Source organism: Zingiber officinale, chromosome 2B, assembly GCF_018446385.1.
Source record: "Zingiber officinale cultivar Zhangliang chromosome 2B, Zo_v1.1, whole genome shotgun sequence".
NCBI classification, from domain to species: Eukaryota; Viridiplantae; Streptophyta; class Magnoliopsida; order Zingiberales; family Zingiberaceae; genus Zingiber; species Zingiber officinale.
In genome coordinates, this window is record NC_055989.1 from 141,673,588 (window position 1) to 141,695,733 (window position 22,146).

The 22,146-nt window shown below is 35.5% G+C and overlaps 4 protein-coding genes across 8 annotated transcripts; all 4 read left to right on the forward strand.

The window, feature by feature from the left end:
* The first annotated feature begins 244 nt into the window (after positions 1 to 244).
* LOC122047492 (HMG-Y-related protein A-like) lies at positions 245 to 1,783 on the forward strand. 2 transcript variants are annotated; one of them, XR_006130545.1, is made up of 3 exons: positions 245 to 418; positions 487 to 1,062; positions 1,376 to 1,783. XR_006130545.1 is itself a non-coding variant. In XM_042608835.1 (2 exons), the coding sequence occupies exons 1-2, from the start codon at positions 365 to 367 to the stop codon at positions 934 to 936; spliced, it is 504 nt and encodes a 167-aa protein (XP_042464769.1). In that variant the 5' UTR covers positions 245 to 364; the 3' UTR covers positions 937 to 1,188. The 2 variants fall into 2 exon arrangements, 1 of the variants encoding a protein (XP_042464769.1); XM_042608835.1 differs by lacking the exon at positions 1,376 to 1,783 and having other exon boundaries at positions 487 to 1,188.
* A 2,547-nt stretch (positions 1,784 to 4,330) lies between these two features.
* LOC122048788 (glutathione S-transferase T3-like) lies at positions 4,331 to 5,164 on the forward strand. The gene is made up of 2 exons (XM_042610311.1): positions 4,331 to 4,579; positions 4,631 to 5,164. Exons 1-2 carry the CDS (start codon positions 4,331 to 4,333, stop codon positions 5,162 to 5,164), a joined length of 783 nt encoding a protein of 260 aa, XP_042466245.1.
* A 4,149-nt stretch (positions 5,165 to 9,313) lies between these two features.
* Positions 9,314 to 10,461, forward strand: LOC122048789. Its single transcript, XM_042610313.1, has 5 exons — positions 9,314 to 9,387; positions 9,481 to 9,662; positions 9,712 to 9,834; positions 9,927 to 10,307; positions 10,391 to 10,461. The coding sequence occupies exons 1-5, from the start codon at positions 9,314 to 9,316 to the stop codon at positions 10,459 to 10,461; spliced, it is 831 nt and encodes a 276-aa protein (XP_042466247.1).
* A 5,860-nt stretch (positions 10,462 to 16,321) lies between these two features.
* LOC122047491 (14-3-3-like protein GF14-C) lies at positions 16,322 to 21,835 on the forward strand. Of its 4 annotated transcripts, none has more exons than XM_042608831.1 (6): positions 16,322 to 16,478; positions 17,125 to 17,601; positions 17,678 to 17,756; positions 19,208 to 19,330; positions 21,295 to 21,411; positions 21,491 to 21,835. In XM_042608831.1, exons 2-6 carry the CDS (start codon positions 17,156 to 17,158, stop codon positions 21,548 to 21,550), a joined length of 825 nt encoding a protein of 274 aa, XP_042464765.1. In that variant the 5' UTR covers positions 16,322 to 16,478; positions 17,125 to 17,155; the 3' UTR covers positions 21,551 to 21,835. The 4 variants fall into 4 exon arrangements, with proteins under 4 accessions (XP_042464765.1, XP_042464768.1, XP_042464767.1 ...); XM_042608834.1 differs by having other exon boundaries at positions 17,125 to 17,562; XM_042608833.1 differs by having other exon boundaries at positions 16,323 to 16,478; positions 17,146 to 17,601.
* Positions 21,836 to 22,146: the final 311 nt, after the last annotated feature.

Consider the following 22,146-nt stretch of genomic DNA (forward strand, 5'->3'; position numbering starts at 1 on the left):
AACTCTTTTGCCTTTAAAATCCTTCAAATTTCTTTTCTATAAAAAAAAATCCATTACATAATTGAGATAGGCACCATTCTTTATTGCCCACTTCAATAGTTTAAGAAACTTTAATGTAAAAATAATAATAAATTAAATTTTAATTTATTCATCCATTATTTTATTTTGCATTAAAAATAACAAAAAAATGGCTTAAATTTTAATATGATATATATACTATATAATTGAATAAATTAAAAAGTATGGACTCTTCTTCCTCTCACTTTCCCAATTCTACTACTTGTGTTCATTCCCAAATCCCCCAAATCCCTCCATTACCGGACCTTGACCTGTAGCAGCGCAAGTCGCTCTCCAGTCTCCTCCCATGGCGACACCCGAAGACGACCCGCGGACCCAGCCTCTCCCTCCCTACCGTCAGGTACTGCTGCTACTCCGTCCTCTCTCGCCCTCAAATCCGTTTTTTGATTCCCTGATTCTCGCTTTCAGATGATTTTGGCCGCGATCTCCGCCGCCGGTGGCCACAGCGGCGCCAGCAAGTCCTCGATCTCGGATCACATCGAGTCCACTTACTCTGACCGCCTCCCGCCGTCCCACGCCTCACTGCTCGCTGCTTATCTCGCTACCATGGCCTCCGCCGGCGAGCTGGTCGTCGTCGGCCATGACGTCTACCTCCGCCCCGATCCGGAAGCTCCTCCGCCCAAGCGCCGCGGCCGGCCTCCCAAGCCCCGGCACCCCGCCCCCGCCGATGCCGCTCCCAAGCGTCGTGGCCGCCCGCCCAAGAGCGTCGACCCCCTGGCCCCGCCCAAGATCCCGCGCCCCCGCGGACGCCCCCCGAAGCAAGACGGTGACCCCGATCAGCCTGGCCTGGCGAAGAGACCGAGGGGGCGACCGCTGAAGGCCAGGCCGCCGCAGTTCACCGAAGTGGGGTTCGTGTGAGCTCCGCTCTGCTCCCGCAACGTGAGAAAGCTAATTGTTTGACCCAAATTGGCCTTCTGCTGCTGGAATCAACTCGATATGAAAGCTTCGGCTGTGGTTTTCTAGTAGGATTCACCCGACAAGAAGGTTAGTGTTGTATTTGTTCCACTACTTATTGTTCTTGTTCCATTGCCTTTTTCTACTGAAAAAAAAAGACCAACTTTTCTATTGTGCTGATTGCAATTTAATTTAGAGTCAAACATATTCCTTCTCCATGAATGTATTGCTCATGTTGTCGTGGGAATCTCATATGTTCTCTTCAACTCTTTCTGTGCAAGAATCTGTTTCTATCATCACACTTCTGAACAAATCACTACCTTTATAGTTTTTAATCCACAAACACCATTTATTACAGTAAAGATCTTGTAATTATGGATACTGATCATTGAGATTGTTGAAGGAATCACTTGGGGGATGCTGATGATTGACCACAGCTGGATAAGCACAATATATATGAATGGGATAGACAGATGCTTTGGAAAGTTTAGGAAGAAAGGAAAAAAGGGCAAGTGTTCACTTGAAGAATGTGGTTGAACATTACCTTTCTTCTTCACCTATTCAAATGTTGAGTAATGCAATAGATTCAAAGAACAGAGAGAGAGAGAGGCTACTCTTAGTGTATGGAGGATGATGAATTTGGGCATTTGACAGCCTGAGATGCGGTGGAGGGTCATCCAGTGATGCAAGGGCAGTTGAAGTTGGTGACAGACTTAACCTAATTAGGGTCTTTAGTTCTTACCCTTTTCTAGAAGTTTTCATTAGCTCACTTTCCTTTGCTATCTTTTCTTCTTCATTTTCAGGTTTGGAAGTTTTGTTTCGTTCTTGTTTTGACAAATAATCATATATATATATATATATATATATATATATAGTGAGAAGGAAAGTCAACCAATTGCATGAATGATTTTCTCCCTGAATGTGACCATTGAGATATCCATAGATACTTCTCCATGGAGATTGGTTCTCTTATTAACCTAGAGATCAAGGAGGAGTTGTATCGTCAATGGGCCGTGCTGGGTCATGCATGGGCTGGGTCCATGACAGGCATAATTTTGGTCATGCGAGGCGAATCATTCTTACTTTGCTCTATATTAGAGCAAAGGTTATATAGGGTGCCCTAAGTGGTCCAGTACCATCGGTCCTACGATAAAATACAGGCAGGTAAGTCACATAGGGTATTTTGTCCTAGCACAACGGTCCTTTACATAAGAGAGGTTAGGTACCTAATGAGGTATTTCTGAATTGATCCTAAGAGCTATTAGAGGAACACCTATGCAGATACCAATACTTTGCTATCTGGCCTTCAATTAGTTATTATGTTCATGGGAGCCTCATTTGTGACCCAACACAAATCATTTCTACCAAAAAAAATATACTTGTAGCTAAAATTAGGCTCATTCTTTGCACAACAAAATAATTTTGAAAAAATTCTAAACAAATTAAATTATTTTTAATATTGATCCAAATTGTTATTAAAATTTCTTTAAAAAATATTTTTTTATTATTAAATATCCATGTTGAAAAATATTTTTTCTTTCTCAAGGCTGAGCTGATTGGACAAAAACACTAGATGAAATCCACACAATTGAATTGACTAGTACGTATATTTCTAGGTCTAGCCCACTTAGTCAAACCGAGTAGGTTGATCAAATTAGGTGGATCGATTGAACTAGATTGAATGATCGAACCAAACAATTAGTTAGCTAGCCAATTCAATTAGACAAGTAAAGTTGACAAGTCATACAAATTGTATTATAAATGAATCAATTTGGTCAAAATGGTTAGAAGGGAAGACAAATCAAACAGTTCAAGTACATTTCACTAGTTTTATCATACCATTTTTTATGATTAATAAAGAAATATAATTCATATTTTCTTTTTTATATTCCATTTTGTTTGATTTCTAATCTTATTCGATTACATTCGATTGCATTTTATTAGTTCAATTGAATACTATCTTGTCCTTTGACATGAAGATTAAATGCGCAAAATATTTCTCGGCAAAACTCAAAAGAGCCTTTATTTTTTATTATAGTTAAAAGGATGTTTCATTTTTAAAAAGAAATTGAAAAGAGCATCACACTATATTTTTCATCCCTAAAATTATTTGTATTCCAAAGTATTTTAGAAGTTAAAGCCAAAGCTACTATAATACTAATTCACTCCACGTTGCAATAATTATATTCATATTGTTATACGCAATAGTTAGACGGTTTGATTTTCATAAAATTGAAATAATTTAAGAGAAAATCAAAAAGGTGTCCCCTAATTGTCACAATCATTAAAAGGGTATTGTAAGGATATTCTATCATATTTCAAGTACTATTTTTTTTTTTTAATTTCAATGGTGCTGTAACAACGATATAGTAATTGTTATAATGTATCGTGGGTAGATAGTAGCTACTACTAGATGCTAGAAAAAAAATTAATTTAATTCGGTTAAAAATTATATATATAATACTTTCATATAAGAAAATTTTATAAATTTAATCAGAATTATTTAGATTTAATATTTAATGGTAGTAACAATTACAAATCACTAATTAATTGTCTTAAAATAAGTTTAATTAATTTTAAATAATTTAAATTAAATTGATAAAAAAATTATATAAAATATTATATGGTGTTGTGGAGATAATTGGTATCACGTGACATGATTAAGTAAGTTAAAAATCAAGCTGAGTTAGAAGTCAAGTTAAGTTAAGATGAGCATCTAGTTAATTGAGCTTAGATCTAGTCAAGATGAACTCAGGTCTAATCAAACTGAGCTTAGATCTAGTCAAGATGAGCTCGGCCCTCCTAGAAGACCTCAAGTCAAGTCCCTTTAAGTCACATTGTCCTTAGGGTGTCTGCAATGGTGGATTTACAAAACCCAAGAAGTAGGGTTTTGTAAATCCAATTGCATTGCACCACTTTAAAAAACTGAGAACTAAAGAAGCCAGTATCCAATTTTGGATGCTTAATTGAATGTTGGCTTCATGGTGCTTTTAAGAATAAAATATTTAATACACATGGTTCCCATGTTAGTTGTCAAGCAAATGTTTAATTTTTTTTTAAAAAAAAAACTTAATCAAATGAACGTTATCAGACAACGTCCATTTGACAAAAATGAACAACGTTCATTTTGCAAAATTGAACGACAATGTTCATTTTGGCAAAAATGAACGTTGTTTGGCAACGTCTATTTTTTGACAAAGGTAAAAAAAAGGCTATTTAATATTTTTTTTTATTTTTTTTATTTTAATAATAACTTTTTTTTACTTATAAATAGAGAAGTATTTTTCATTTCTCTACTCACTATCTAAAACTTTCTCCATAATTTCTCTTCCACGATATTTCTATCTTCTTATTCCAAATGGGTGAAAGATTCAGTGGTTCATTCAACAATTTATTTGGTTCTCCAAATACAGAGGGAAATTCAAGCTCTCAAAATTCTCAATTGTATTCTCTTCCCAATCTTCATCTGTCGCAATTTGCTTATGCAACTCAATTTTCACAAAATACTCCCACTTGTTCAAATTTTGTTCCTCATGCTCCATTTTTCATGTTTCCATCTGATTATGCTTCAATAGGTGGCCAGTTTATGATGCAACCTCCTTCTCAAGTGTTTACTACTCCATCTCCATCAAGCATGTCGTTGAATGAATCTCGATAGGTGAGTCTGGGAGGATCTGGATCCGATAGAGAGCTCCCAACACCAATTTCAATGCTACGCTCTCAATTTCCACCACATTCGACGGCACCTGGGATAGAAAATATTAACATCGAGGATAATGAGGAGGATGACAAAGAAATGAATGCCTCTTGTAATAGAGCTAAGGTGATGTGGTCAACCGCCGAGAAGAAATGTCTTGCAAGAGCTTGGGGAACTATTACCAATGACCCAAAAGTTGGTAATGCACAAAAGAATAAGCATTTTTGGCAACGTACCTCCACGTACTATAATGATAATCGGCCTACGGGTACGACAGCAAGAGAATGGACATCGATAAAGTCACATTACTATCGAGTTATGCCTGATATTGGTAAGTTCTCAGGATGGTACAATAATTTCTTCAACAATAGAGCTAGTGGTGAAAGTGACGCTAATGTTGTAGCCGCTACACATGATATGTGGAAAAAGGTACACAAGAATAAGACTTTCAAGTATGAACACGTATGGAAGATTATAACAGAGTGCGAGAAATGAGCTCCACAATCTCTTGGTCGTCATGCTGACAAGAAGGCGAGGACTTCCAAATCAGGAGCACATACTTCTTCAACCAATCCGGATACTGATGGTGACTCTGAAATTCGCTCACGTCCAATAGGGCAACAGAAGGCGAAAAGAAAGAATAAAACCAAAGTTACAGAAGACGAAGACTTCAGCGTGAAATGAGAACAAATGCAACAATATCAAAAGGAAAAATTGGCACTTAAGGAACTCGAGCTAAAGCAAAAGGATTATGATATGATTATGAAAGATACGAGTGAAATGACAGAGACACAACTTCATTGGCATATGAAAATAGTTGAAGAAATTATAAAGAGACGTGGCCTACAATAGATTTGTCATTTGTAGACATTTATGTTTTTTAATTTATGTTGGTTTTTGTAGTTTGTGGACGTTTATATTTTTTAAAATTTATGTTGTACTTTATAGTTCGTTGATTTGTAAGTTTTTTATTTATGTTGTACTTTATAGTTCGTTTGTATTTAATTCTATTTTAATTATGTACTATGTTTTATTTTATGATCTCATTGTAATGATTTATTTGTTAATGTTGCAAATTATTAAATTTTCAATAATATTTTTATGAAATTATTTTGTTCGTAAATAAATTTAGTGAAAAAATGTAGTTAATTATTAAATTAATACTTTATTTAAAAATATTAAATAAACTAATATATATTATTAATAAATTAATTAACATGTATATTATAAATATATATTTATGATAATATATAAATAAATAGTAAATAAGATAGTAAATAGAAAATATAGATAATGATGTGGTGGGTCCAATATAAAGTTGTTTGTTGGATTTATGATTGTAGAAAGAGGTATATAAAAGTTGTAGAGTTTTTACTTTTGATGTGACAGTGATGTGGCATAGTAGGTCCCACGATAAAGTTGGGTTTATAACTTTAGATTTGAGGTTACTCTTAGAAGAGGTGTGTCCTCTAAGTCAAGAGAAAAGAGATGTGTCCTTTGGGAGGGAAATTTTTTAAAATAGGCATAAATAGTAAAATTATTACAAAAATAGGTAAAATTAAAACTTTTTACCAATTTAAGTGAGATGAATTTTAAATCCGGTACTTATTATTTTTTATTTATTCCCTTATATTCCGGGATTTAAATCCTGGATATGTATTAATTACCGGGATTTAAATCCTGGTATTTTTTTTTAAATTTTTTTTACAAATTGTTTCATTTTTCATTTGCTTAAGTTTTATCTTTTTTTAAAAAATAATTATAATTATTGATTTTGTATTGAGCCGCATGTGCTATGGTCCCATTAAAGTTTCCGTTAAAGTTTTCTTGACGCTGCTCCATGCAAAACGTAATCAAATGGAATCTTAATCAATTTGCAACGGAAATTTCGCTGACATACAGCGAGTAGAAATCACGTTGACATACAGACATGTTACGCGAATCCTGCTGATCAGCAACAGTCATTAATTAATATGCGCAGCGCATCATGCTGATATTTAATGGGCAGGAATCCCGCTGACATGTCGAATTGAATAATTGAGCAACAGTCATTAATTAACATGCGCAGCACATCATTCTCTATATAAATGTGTAATGAATTAATTGTGAGAAGCGCGGCTCTGAAGGGAAAGCTTTCAAAGCAATTGAGGCTGCGAACGAGCTAGGAAGAGAAAAATTGTGATAAAACAGGTATTTTTTTTTATCTCAAGAGCATTTCTACAAGTAGATTAAAGATTTATTTATCTTCCGATATCGGTTGCTTAAATTTCAAATAAATGAATTAAACAATTCAAATAGATATCATCAAGTTTCTTTCAAGTTAGTTTTATTTTTTTAAAAAATAAGTAATTATAATTATTGATTTTGTGACAACTTGAAAACTTGTTAATTACATGAAATAATCAGGGACGGATCTAGAAATTAGAATTGTACTGAGCTATAACTTTGGATAGAATCCTTGTCTTAATCTGTATAATTTGATAAGTGTCGACGAAAAAAAATATAGAGCACTCAGTTTAACTTTTAATTTTTCCCTCGTTTAAATCTTGTTAGATAAATATCAATATTAAGTCATATTTAATATCAATTATATACCTTTTTTAAAATAATGATACAATATTATATATAATTTAATTATTTATTCACAGATAAAAATAATTTAAAGACATAAAAAAAGATAAATACACTCGCTTATATGGTAGAATTATCCTAAAGATTTGTCTACTATCTATCTTTTTTTGAGTTCATAAAAAAAATACTTTAATATTTTAATATAATCCTAAATAACACGAGTAATAAATTTTCAAAATTATTTTAATTAATTAAATAATTTAATCAATTTAAATCATTTAATTTTATTATTATTAAATCATTTACAATTTACACTCTTAATTATTTGACAACTTAAATTCACATTTTAATTATTTTTCTAATTACCAATGAATTAACATTATGCTCAATCAATCAAAACTTTTATTCGGCCTTTTGAATTACAATATTTAATTAATTAATCTGTACCCTTTTCTTTCTTTTTCTTTAAAATCAGCAGATATTAATTTGTCTCTGGAAATAATATGATCAGTCTATTTTTTCTTATTGTAATTAGAAAAATCACTCTGTATTATTCCTTTGACATGATTACAAACTAAATATTCAACTTACTTTTTCCATTTGAAAGTAGAATTAACAATAATTTAAAAAAAAATTAATTAGTAAGTAAATTTTTTAATTTTATTATTATGCAGCTAGTAAGTGAAATGAATTTATTAGTATTTCATATTAATTAAGAAAATTTTAGTATGTAATTTTAAACTTGAGATTTTCCATGAGAGATTTTTTAAGTTAGTAATATTAAATATTATATTTGAGGTATGTGAAAATATATAGTGTTTGTATCCTATGTAGTTTTTATATTAGATTTGTATTATAACTCGTTAGTAATTTAGTTGTATAGGTTTTTGCTTTTTTTAAAGTATTATTAAGCATAATGTAATTAGTACATTTAGTTTACTATTAAATAAAATTTTGATGTGTTTAAAATAACTTTATCTTGATAATAAATTTAAATTTTAAACTAATGAAAAATATTAATTTAAGAGATGTGAAAATAAAAAATAATTTATTTCATTAGTTTAATTAAAAAAACGTGTTATGATATTTTGTTTGTTGAGAATTTCTTTATGTTTACAAATTATAGTTTATTTAAAATTTGGTGTACCATTACTTATTTATTGTAGAATGACTTCAAAAATAAAAGTCCTTGTTAGGTATGGAGGTAGGATCGTTGAGGGTAAGCACGGTGCAGATTATGAAGGAGGGTCGCATCGAGTAGTGTTTTTGCAAGAGAGCTTCGAGTATAGGGACCTTATTGAGTCCATAAGCCAGAAATTAGAGCTCCGATCAGATGATATTATATCTGATATAATATATAGATTGCCTTGTATGTCAAATGGAGTCATCCATTATTATTGTATGGAGGTCAAAGATGGTGATGATATACGTGCCCTTGTTGATAGTATTGCTGTTGTTGAAAGTACAAGTTATCCTCAACTATATGTGAAAACTAGAAAATATCGAGTTAAGGGTAGGAGAAGTGTATGTACTCAGGAGGCAGAGCTGGGTGGTAGATGAAGTTTTTGTGATCGTAGTTTGGGTCTTTTGCATGAACCTGTTATGCAAAGTGGTAGGCATAGTGTATATGCTCCTACTTCAGAGCTAATTGGTGATCCTTTTATACTGCCTAGTCGTCACAGTGTATGTGCTCCAAGTTCTCAACCGTTTGGTGATTCAACTCTACAATGTGATCGACGAAGTGTGTATGTTCCGAATCAGGCATTGTCTGAAGCTCCATTCGAACCAAGTCTCGGCGCAAGTATTTATGATGAGGCTGGTCCATCACATGAAGTTATGGAGTCTTTTCGTGTATTGAGCCATTCAGATGTCCCACTACCTGAGAGTATTGACATACCAATAGCAACAAATGATTGTCAGTCCAACCCTTCAGAAGAGGAAGATAGTGATGGGCTCCAATCTGCTGAAACAGGGTAGTTGCCTCCTACAGTAAACTGAAATGCTTCAGGCACTTCGATCATTGCCTCTTCCTCACAATCGTCTTGGATCGGATCAGTGGGTAACACAGTTGGAATGGTAGTTGGTACAGAATTTGATACAACATTGGAGTTTCAAGAGAAGGAAGATGTAATTAATGCAGTTAAACAGTATTCCTTGAATTGCAGTCGAGAATATGAAGTTGCTTAGTCAAGTTCGCGTGTTTGGTCAGTCGTATGTAGGAACACTAAATATGGATGTAGTTGGCAGTTACGTGCAGCAAGGCTAAAGAAACTTGGTGGAGGATGGGGCATAACACGATATAAAGGTCCACACACATGTGTTGCGAGGGCTATATCGCTTGATCACAGACAATTGGACTCAAACTTTATATGCAACTGCATATTGGAAGGGGTGAAGAAAGATCCATCCAAGTCAGTTGGAAGTATTATCGTTGAAATTCACAATTGGTTGCATTTCAAACCCTCCTATAGGAAAGCATGGGAGGCTAAATAGAAGGCTATTGCCAGAATTTGGGGTGATTGGGATGAATCATACCAACGTCTACCATATTTCTTTGCAGCTTTGCAACAGACAAATCCTGGAAGTGTTGTATGGTGAGCATTCGATGATCACACTCATGTCAGGCATCGTGCAGTTGAATTCAACAAAAAATTTTTGCGTCGGCTATTTTGGTCATTCAAACCAGTTATTGACAGTATCGAGTTCACAAAGCCAGTGATCCAAATTGATGGAACTTTCCTTTATGGTAAGTATAAACATTCACTCCTAATTGCAACAACCATTGATGGAGATAACTCTATGATTCCACTGGCTTATGCGCTGGTAGAGTCCGAGAATGTGGACAGTTGGGGATGGTTCATGGCGCTCCTTCGAACACATGTAGTAAGGTGTGATGGTATATGTGTCATTTCCGATAGACATATTGGAATTATGCAGACAATGAATAACCAATATCTCGGTTGGGATGAAACTCATGCAAAATATCGCTATTGCCTCCGTCATGTGGCCAGCAATTTTAACACACGCTTCAAAAATGTTGGACTCAAGAATTTACTCATAAAGGCTGGTACGGTTACAAAACTTCGCAATGCTATTAATACTTATGCATACATGTTTTATATACAACATCTAACCGATGTCACATTATAGGGAGGACGTGTCAAGTAAGAAAATGTGAACGAGTTTTGGAGTGGGTAAAAGAGAGGAATGATGAGGCATGAAACTGGATTTCATCGCTCCCAATAGAAAAATGGTCAATGTCCCATGATGGGGGTCACAGATATGGGCATGCAAATACAAATGTAGCTGAGTGTGTCAATTCAGTTTTGAAAGATGCACGTCGTTTACCTGTTGCTGCCCTTATCGAGCACACATTTTATAACACGGTCAAGTACTTTGATAACAAAAGAAATGTGTACTCTGATAAGATGACCAATGACAAAGTGTACACTTCGCAGTGCCTCAAATTACTTGATAGACGTTTGAAAGTTGCGTACACCCATCAGGTAACCTCTTTCAATCGTGAAGATGGAGTTTTTGAAGTGAAGACTAGATACTCCCGTGAAATGCGAAAAGGAGGTAATAAGCAAATGATACATCTTCGCCTTCAACATTGTAGTTGTGGAAAATTTCAGGAGACGAAGATACCTTGTTCGCATGCAATAGCAGCATGTATGGCAACTGGAAGAGATTATTTTATCTATATAGATGCTGTGTATTTATTGTCAACTGCGATCAAATGCTATAAAAGTAGTTTTCATCCCTTGGGTAATGAGGCCTATTGGCTAATTATGGAAGGTGATGATGGTCGATGCCTAATACCTGACCCAGACACGAAGAGAAAAAAGGGTAAGCCAGCGGGAAGAAGGAGAAATGAGATGGACGTTGGACCATCCACAAGCGGAGTGCAACATTGTCGACGGTGTGGGCAACCTGGACATAATAGAAAAACTTGTCCACATGTTTAATTCTTTTTGTTCGTATGTAACTTCAAATATTTTATAACTTTGTAAGACATGTGTTTTTTAATTAACTTTGTAAGACATTATTAATATTATGTATGACGCACTTATATTAACAAAGATTTTGTGTATAAGTATGATATAATATTTGATATACATATATTCATTTGTATCTGTGTATAGATATGGACCGCAGGCATGGACGTGCCGATTACCTTAGACATCCAGGTCCAGTTAATGGCGAGTTATTACATCTACAGACGTCGCATAGATCCGAAACAGTATAGGATAATGTGGTAATAAAATAAATTGTGTCGTTAATTTCTTTGTCATTGTATTTGTGCACATATGTTATGGTTATGATAAAATTAATTTGTTGTACAATGTTTCTTCAGGTTAGAGCAAGTCGCGGTGAGTCATATGACGCCAGTTACCTTGAACCTTTGCTTGTGAAGCGAACCAGTCTACATCAAAATGAGTATAATATTCAAAATGATCGTTTTATTTATTGGATGAGCGTAGCAGGATTCTTAGGGGTTTTCCAGGTTGGATATCGTCGTATTGATGGAGCACTTATTACTGCTCTTCTTGAGAGATGGAGGCCGGAAACACATTCATTTCACATGCCCGAAGGAGAGATGACAGTAACTTTGCAAGATGTTGCAGTTCTGTTGGGTCTACCTATTCATGGGTCAGCGATATCTGGTAGAGCGAATGTTGACATATATGACTATTGTTTAAGGTTCCTTGATCAAGTTTTACACCCCTCTAATATGAAGCCGAGACGTCTTTCAATTAGCTGGCTGGCTAAAACCTTCGATCTAACAAAACTTCCCACCAATGCAACCGACGAAACTATACAGTGTTATGTTCGTGCTACTATATTGCGAATGATAGGTGGTGATCTGATGGGCTCTAAAACAGAGGGTTATGTGCACGACATGTTCTTTCAATTTGTTGAGGATTTACATCGCATGCAAGAGTATAGTTGGGGTAGCGCATGCCTTGCATACTTATACCGCAATTTGTGTAATGCCGTTGACCCATATATTAGTCAGATATCGGGTCCCTTATTGCTTCTGCAGCTATGGGCATGAGAGCGATTCACTCAATGTCGTCCTATTATTAGGGGTGGGATAGAACACACACCCATGCTTCCGCTCGGGACTAGGTGCAATAATTATTTGTTCATATTATTTCAGATTAAAGTATTATATGCTCATTCACTTGATAAAATTATGATTTCAAGTGGGCAGGTAAGAAAGAAGCGCGACAATCACCGCGATTCACTTTGCAGGGATGGAAATATGAATTCGACGTTCAAACACACCACCAAGTAAGATCTTTGTTATTTTAACTTTTGTCGTTTACAATGTTAGCTATATTAATGTAAAGACTAATTGTTATGACATTATGTAGATCTCTGGGGAGCCATATGCTCAATTTATTCACCAGTTAGATCCGATTTGTCTATCTGGGCAGGACATTTGGACGGCCTTGATATGCTTCAATGTCGTCGAATGGTATTATCCAGATAGGGTACGACAACAATTCGGCTGGCTCCAGTTTATCCCTGTTCCTCCTTTTCGTCATTGTGGTTATCATTCAACCAGTTAAAAGGGAAAGTATGACATTGATTGGAGAGTTGAATGGGCAAAAGATATTAACATTTGGAATAACCGCCAACAATTTGTGGTTCACAGTAATACCAGTTTATTGACCCAACAGTATCATAGTCAATATGGAGACCGGTACAGGCGAATAACGCGAAGATTTATGACAATCGAGGGGGCCACTCATGTAGGAAGTGTAAGATATCACCAAATTCTCTAATTGTTTCATAAATTAATATTCAATTGCACTTTAACAACCATTATATTTATTTTTTTCTTCTTCTGCTAGATTGATACTCACGAGAGAGCATGGATCTCATAATGCTCAGATAATGCTCTGATCGGACAACAGCATAACCAGATGGCTGGGGCTATTCTTGGAGCTTTTGGGGAGCAGCGAAGATACATGGACTACCCAAGTGAATATATCATTCAGGATGATATGCATATTCCTGATTATGGGTTCACTCCTACCGCTAATGAACTATCAGGTAGAGGTCCGAGAACTCGTCAACCAAGGCAAAGGTATGTCGATCCTCCTCGTATGAGCTGTGATACTATTTATGAACCGCCAGTCTGGAGAGATCTATCAATGCAAGCTGGCTCATCTTCATTCACACAAGCCCGAACAAGTTTTGGTGGTTATCCCACATCAGGTGGGTTTGGCCACTACTCCGATCCCTAATCATCTTCAGAGCCATTTTCGGGTCCATCATCGTTGCCAACCGATAGAGATTTTGGCCACCCGACCACTTTAGAATTTTCAATGTTTGAATTAGGCTCTCATTTTCAGGGTAGTTTGGGACCTGATTATTTTACTCCTTCTACAAATATTTTTTTTGCTCCATTTCAAATGGAACGCATGTCCACAATATCTAACCTCCAATCAGTAGATATATCTAGTATGCGTTTCCATTTATCTGAAGCTAATGATGATGATCCACAAGAGGACAATCATGGGGATGACGAAGAGGCTGGAAATGATGCACATAACGACGCTGTAATCCAACAATCACATGAGCGGAATACGGGTGGTAGAATTCCTTTTCTCAGACGATTCCTTCCACACCGAAATCGTCGACGTCCGAGATGTGGTACCGATTGAATATAATTTGTAGCATATTTGATAAATGTTTTTATATTTAGACGTTACAATCTTTCTACCAATAATATAAATGTCGATTTTCCTTATATTTAGATGTGATAATATTAATATATTTGCTAAATCTCAGAATATCTTTTATTTTCAGTTTATTGAAATTATTTTCTAAAATAACTTATAATATATTTAATAAATATAAATATAATTTATTATTATTTGATCATGTCCGAGTCGCTGAATCGACGGACGCTGGGTACGTGGCGCTCTCCTCTATCTCCGACCAGCTGCACAGACCTCCGGCGAACCTGCACAGAAGTCGGGCCGGGGAGAGGTCCCCGGCGACGACCCTCCGACGCTCAAGTCAGGCAAGAAGAAGACGATGAAATAGCTCCGAAGATCAGAGTTTTTCATACCTCTGGCGAAGTCTGCGGGCTCTTATATAGAGCTCTGAGGAGGCTGATGCACATACACCGAGGCACACGCGTGTCCTCAGCCCATACCCAGTATGGGCTTGTCAGAGGAGCTTGCCTGACCCCTTACTGCTACAGTCCGAGCACGTCTCTGATGGGACAGCATAATCTTCTGATGAGATAGCATAATCTTCTGTCTTGTCATTCTAGCCCTTCTGTTTCCGCACCGAGCGGCATGCAGCTTGGCAGTCCCATCATGTCCGACCGGACTAAGGTGTACGTCCGTTCGGGGTATTCCTGGTCATGTGCTCTGGACTGTTCGCAGTGTTGATACTTTATTCCTTCGGGCGAGCGGGCCATCCGCTCGGCACTACTATACTGTTCATCATGAGCGTCGGAACCCCGACTTCCCGCCGGGGTGTATTGCTTCCGCTCGGAAGCTTCAGCCGGTCGTCACCATCATTATCCGCTCGGCCAAGCTTCTGGTTGGCCTTTTACCTTTCGACCTCCACGTGGCGTTGACTCTGCTAAATGGAGACTCCCATTCTTACTGCCGGATCATTATTATTTAAACATATGTTAATAAAACAAATTAGCTTTGTAAAAGAAATTATAAAAAATTATTACGGATTTGAATTTATTTTTAAAAAAATAAAACTTAAGCAAATGAAAAATGAAATAATTTGTAAAAAAAATTTTAAAAAAAAGTACCGGGATTTAAATCCCGATAATTAATACATATCCGGGATTTAAATCCCGAAATATAAGGGAATAAATAAAAAATAATAAGTACCGGGATTTAAATCCTGGATATGAATTCATCTCACCTAGATTGGTAAAAAGTTTTAATTTTACCTATTTTTATAATAACTTTACTATTTATGCCTATTTTAAAAAATTTCCCCTTTTGGGAACCAAAATCATCCTTTGGATGGGATGAGGAGATGGGTTCATTAATGAAAAGAGAGGTAAATTATTTATGTTTATCTGGTTCCTCTAGGTAAATTATTTATGTTTATCTGGTTTAAGAGGAAGGGAAGATTTAACATGTATTACTCTAGGCGAGGAGAATAAAAGTTAAATATATCACGTTCCAAATTGAGGTGTAAGAAAATATTTTTCAAGATTAAAGCTTACCAATTCTAGCTTACCTTTCCTTTAGCTCACTCCTTTTATTTATAAGATTAAGTTCTCCTTCTCTTTAATTATCCTTCCCTCTCTTTCCCTCACCTCCTCCCAAATAAAGGTAATCAGACCTCTTGACCTACCAATCTGATCTCTATGGTGCGCAACAGTGGGAAGCCGATCTCCTGAGAAGTCATCCGAAAAAAAACAGTAGATCTCCAAACAGATCAGACCCCTTGACCTACCAATCTGTCGAGCAGAGTCGAGCTCACGACCTACTGAGTAGGGCTAAGCTCCCGACATGAATAGACTGGAAGAAAGTCGAATAAAAAATGTGTTTTAATGAAAAATAAGATGAGTCAAGAATTAGCGGCACTTTTTAAAATTTTATCCGACTAATTTTTTAGTCTGTACAGCATACCTAACGTAAAATTTATTCTTTAGAATTAAAAAAGAAAGAAAAAAAAAGAGACGATCTTTTTTTTATCAAGTAGGAGTAAATCTAATATAAAATTATTCTTTAAAAATATTATTTGATTTTAATAATTTTTTATTAAATTGAATTTGAATTAATACGATCTATTTCTAACATGTCACCTTTCCTGTCTAGCTGTCTACTTGTCAGGGGGAAAAGTCGGACCGTGTTACACGCGGTTCAGCCAATCAAGGAGACGGGATCGATCGGGATTTCTGATGCCGCGAATCCTGCACCTACACGTGTCTTGTTATTCTCAACGGGAGTCCACTTGACTGTAAACTATTCCACTCGTTTAAAAGTTAAATCTACTCATATTCGTACCCGTCTTTACATGAAAACCGACAGTAGGTCCCATATTGCCACGTCTCTGTCCTCCCAATCTCGCCGCCACCGGTGAGCCGTTGGGTAGACAAGGTGTTGCCCTATTTTCTCCCATCACGGCTCTCTCTCTCTCTCTAGAAAGCACGATCCAAAAGGCAGGGAAAGGGTAGAGGGCAAGGATTGGGAGAAAGAATCGCTAGGGCGTCTCGCTTCCTTGGCGTTGAAGGGTACGCCTTTCCTCCGCTTTCGTTTCTCTTCATCCCGCGCTGTTGATTGTTCTTCTAAGATCATGTTGTTGGTTCTCGATTCGAAAATTTTCATCTTATACGGAAGCGGAAGAATTTTGTGGTCCATTCCTACCGAATGTTTGGTTCGGCGTCTGGCTTGTGATTTTAGGGTTAGGTTGTCTTCGAAACGGTTTGCTCTTCTAAGATCATGTTGTTGGTTGTTGATCGAAAAGTTTCATCTTTTGCGGGTTAGGAAGAATTTTGTTGTCTATTCCTGCCGAATATTTGGTTCGGCGTCTAGCTTGTGTTTTTAGGGTTAGGTTATCTTCGAATCGGTTTGCTCTTCTTGGATCATGTTGTCGATTCGAAAAGTTTCATCTTTTACGGAAAAGGAAGGATTTTGTTGTCCATTTCATACTCCATTTCTGCCGAATATTTGGTACTGTGTCTATCTTGTGTTTTTAGGGTTAGGTTGTTGAATATTTATTTCTCTGTCTTGTGGCGTCTGGTTTTGTCATCCTCTGATCGTGCCTAAAGCCATATTTTTCATACAAAATCGTTATTCTTTGTTGCTTTTGAATCTTGATCGTGTATTTGTTGTGTAAGTTGGGATTTTAATGCCGATCTGGTGTCCGAAATTCGATAGAGGAAGATTTCTGTGATCCAGATCTAGCAACATGTCTCCTGTGGAATCCTCGCGCGAGGACAATGTATACTTGGCGAAACTGGCAGAGCAGGCAGAGCGGTACGAGGAGATGGTGGAATACATGGAAAAGGTGGTGAAGACAATCAACACGGAGGAGCTTACTGTGGAGGAGCGCAACCTCCTCTCAGTAGCCTATAAGAACGTGATTGGGGCTAGACGTGCATCCTGGCGCATCATCTCTTCAATTGAACAGAAAGAGGAGGGTCGTGGTAACGAGAATCATGTGACACTGATCAAGGAGTACCGCAGCAAGGTGGAGGCTGAGCTCGGCAAGATCTGCGATGGCATCCTGAAGCTGCTTGATTCCCACCTGGTCCCCTCTGCCAGTACTGCTGAATCCAAAGTGTTTTACCTCAAGATGAAGGGTGATTACCACAGGTCGGTCAGTCCAAGATATTTTGGCATAGAAAAGGATAGGTTTGTACAACATGCATGTGGGATGACGTTTTCTCCTCTATTTTTTACAATTATACTTTTGTACTGTGATGCCTAGGTACCTCGCAGAGTTCAAGACTAGTGCCGAGAGGAAGGAAGCTGCTGAGAGCACTCTGTTAGCTTACAAATCTGCACAGGTATTTGCAACATAGTTATATATTTTCAAATTGGTCCACATTTCTTTCTATCAAGATCACAACATGAAATGATAGAAAACATCAACTTTAAAGTGGGCATAATTGGTTAAAGATCAAGGTGAGAAAAGTAAGTAAAAACAAATTTTGATCATATTTAAGTTCAGGATTACAAATTATATAGTTTATTACTCTTTTTTTTTCAAGACAAGAATAATTTTCTTTTGGGTGGGAGAATTTGAATTAGTTTTTTACATGTACTCTTTTTCCCAATAAATAGATTGAGATGCTTTATTAGGGATATCACTTTTTTTTGCTAACGGATAAGCCTGTAAATAGAATAAATTCAAGCTTGAATTGAGTAAACATACAGAAATTATATGCTTGTAATTAATTAAAACTAAAATGAACACATCAAAGCTAATCACTAGAAGAAAAGAAGTCTCAGAATTGTGTTAGGTGGATAAATATAGTATTCAATACGAATTAGATATTGAAGGTGATACCATTAGAAAGAGTGGTAGTGGAGTGGAGCTTTAATTGTTGTGTATTCCTAGAGTAAGAAAAATTTATAATAGTATGATCTGACAACTTATGACTTGGAGTGTTGGGAAACTAGGAAACATAAATTAGCATAACAATGAGAATGCTAAGATGGATGGGTAAGGTTATCAAAGAAGATAAAAAATAAATAAATTACTATTCAGGAGAAATTTAGTGTAGCTCCAATTCATGATATGAGAGAGTTGTGTTTGTTTGTCCATGTTTAAAGATGGAGAATAGTTTTTATACTTTGACAAGTTAATTGTTTGGAGCTGAAGGTGCGGGTAGCAGGAGACCAAAAAATGCGACTGACATAACTAAAAGTATATAAAAGATCTATATTTTGTCAGGGATGCAGCTTTTCTTTTAAACGTGATATAAGAGATAGATTTTCTCAGTTATATAGTCTTATTAGAGCTCAATGGAGAATAAAATCCATATTATCCAACCCAAAATAGTTGGGATTAATGCTGCTGCTTGTTGATATTGTTGTGTATCCTACCCTACATACATAAATCTTAGTGTGATTGTTATATCATTGGGACTTAGGATTGTCAAGGAAACAATTGGCCGGCCTGCACATGAAAGATCAAACAATAACCTGGCTTAGGCTGTGTGCCCTGACATAACTTCAGATTTTTAAAATGCCTTTTTCTTATGGTGTGATACCTATTTAATGGACATAATAATAATTATCGACATAATTGTCTCTCTTGAAAAAATATATCTATATCTATATTGTGCCTAAATCATTAGGCACATAAACATTACTTGCACAATAAATGCTACAAAAATTGATCAGATTAAAACAGCTTCCTTCACAACCAGGCTGCTAATGGGCTTTGGATGACATTATTTAATTGTCTCGGATATTTTCTTTGACAATTTGACAATTAGAAACTTACTAACAGGATATTGCTTTAGCTGATCTTGCTCCAACTCATCCTATAAGGCTTGGGCTGGCACTTAACTTCTCTGTGTTCTACTATGAGATTCTTAATTCACCAGATCGTGCTTGCAGCCTCGCCAAGCAGGTTTGTCTATATCCTCTCCCCTTCATCTCTTTTCTTGTTTCTGCTTTGTCATTGGGTTGATATCTTACAACCATAATATTGTATCTGTTATTAATTCTGTTTATTAGATCGAAGTTAACATCAAGTGATTCTTTTGAGACACCGGTTACAAAACAAGATTGGCTTGCAACTAATGGCCGGTGCAATATTCTATTAAAATTAATATTGTGTCCATTCTTTCATCATTACATATTCATATTTGTTGAAGTATATCCAAAGTCAATATTCCTTGTTCCATTAATTATGCAGCATATGTGATAGTTAACCTATTCTTTTAATTATTTGTCTTAATTATGAAAGAGCTCTGTACCATGTGGATAGCCCTGGTCTGTGGAACCATTACCAGTATTGGGTTTAGTCCAATAAATCTATACTCATGGATTTGGTCCAGTAAATTTTGACTCATGGGTGGCGCAAGCTATTCTATTCTGGTATATGGTTTCTCTTGACTATGTACCTATATCCATCACTTTAGGAATTGGGTTCAAGCTTTACCCAACCCCTTTTACTCTTGATGTATACGAAGGAATGTGGTTCACTTGACAAATTCCTACCTCTATATCTATTTCTGAGATGTTTGGATAAACTACAGTTTGAAATTTTACTTGATTGGTTTGATCCGTGGGATTTGTCAGATTGGATTTGGAGGATGAACAAATAATTTCATGTTAAAGATTTAAAAAATGAGAAAAACTAAATACTTTTTTTAAAAAATAACTATTAGTTTTGCTGTTGTATTAAATTGTACATAATTACTACTATTGAAAGTACTGTATTTTTAATTAATTCAAAACTCATATTTTTAAAGATGATATTAAATAATTTGCTTGCTAATTTAATAAATATTGCTATTCATAAGTAATATTAGTATACTTTCAATAGCTTTTATTAGTGTGCAATAGCAGACTATCAATAACTTGATTTTATTTTATAATATTTATTTATTAAAATGAATGAATATTATATAATTCCATCCCATTAACATAGGCTGATAATAACTATGAGATTATAATTATTATATTTCTATCATGTATGTATAATCACGAAAATACTAAAAATGCAGTTAAAAAACTAATATCAGACTATATTGTTTGTAAATATTGCTTATGTAAACTGATGACACAATTATATATGATATCATAATACAGATTTAATAGAGTTCAAATAATATCATATATTTAATATATAATTAATATATAGCTTAACAATATGCATTTATTATTTTAAAGATATCATTTCACTAATTATATCATTTTATTATAGAATATTTGAATTCAATTATTCAAATGTTTCAGATTATTAATGTGAAAAGTTAACATCTGTTATCGATAATTGTATTATATAGTAATAATTTAGAGAGAATTAATATTATGAGCAAATGTCATCTCATCAATATATGATAATCACCTTATTACTTCTAAGTTTTATACAGTTAAAATAGAAGTACATAATTGATAACACTAGTTTCAATTTTCTGAGAAGTTTGATGCTTCTATTCAAGCCTCTGAGAAACTTTCGGCTCCTGCTTCTGACTACTTGTTTGCTGATTCTTTAGCTTCATAATTGGTCCCAATCTCCACCGACTTATCACCAAAACTCTCCGCCAAAAGCTTTTTGTCGAGCCTCAACATGCATCTCACTTTTAGTTTCTTGTTGCAAATGTTGTTTCTTGTATTCTGCCAGTAACTAGTGTCCGTCCAAGGTTATGATGGCTAGTTGCTTGAGATAGTGGAAGTGTAGTGTTTCTTTAGTTTGTCATTGTTCCAAATTCAAATATTCAAACAATGAAATGGATATGGTTTTGGATCTCAACCTATGTAATTCAAATTTTAGAGACTACATGAAAAGTCAGCTTAGGAACGATTTGAGTCCAATTATTATGATTTCCAACTCTACATAACCTTTTCTGTTGGTGTCCTTTTCAGGCATTTGACGAGGCTATCTCGGAACTGGATACATTGGGCGAAGAATCGTACAAGGACAGTACCTTGATCATGCAACTTATACGAGACAACTTGACACTGTGGACCTCTGACATTACGGTTAGCCTGACAAATTTTATGAGTTGCATTAACAGTTAGGTTGTCGATATTCTCTCCTAACAAGCCTTTTGTTGGACAGGAGGATGGAGCTGATGAGATCAAGGAAGCCTCAAAGAAAGAATCTGGAGAGGGACAGTGATCTCAACTTAGTTCGTAGTTTACGCGGATATAAAAATCCATTGTTTCAAGTAGGCGTAGTTACTATCTAGTAAGTTTCATCTGCGTGTGGACATACCTAGACAACTAGTATTGCCTAAAGATCGAATTCACATTTGTCGTAAGTTTTCCCCATTGCCGTACCACCCCGCTTGTGATGGAAAACTCAGTGTCTCATTCTGATTTAAGGTGGATGTGGATTGGGTAAATCATGTTCTTGAAATGGTTCACAAGAAGGAATAGAATTGCATTACGAGTTGAATTGCTATTTGCAAACCTCATTCCTCCTCGCCCTTATAGCTTCCTTGCATGTTTCATGATTTGTTGCTCTATTTTTTTGGGAGTTGATGTAAGATTTAGATCATTCCAATTGTTAATCAAAGTTGGAGCTAACTTGAATTTATCATGATGCTAAAATTTCTAAGGAGAATAAGCAGTTCAACAATTGTAGTGCGCTAAAGAAAGTCCTCAAGTTAATTAAATAACCTTCCTTGTTGTGTAGACCGCAAAGTTTGTTAGAATTAAAAGTAAAGGTATATATTATTGGTGCAAAGAAAGAATATATAGGATTATAAATGA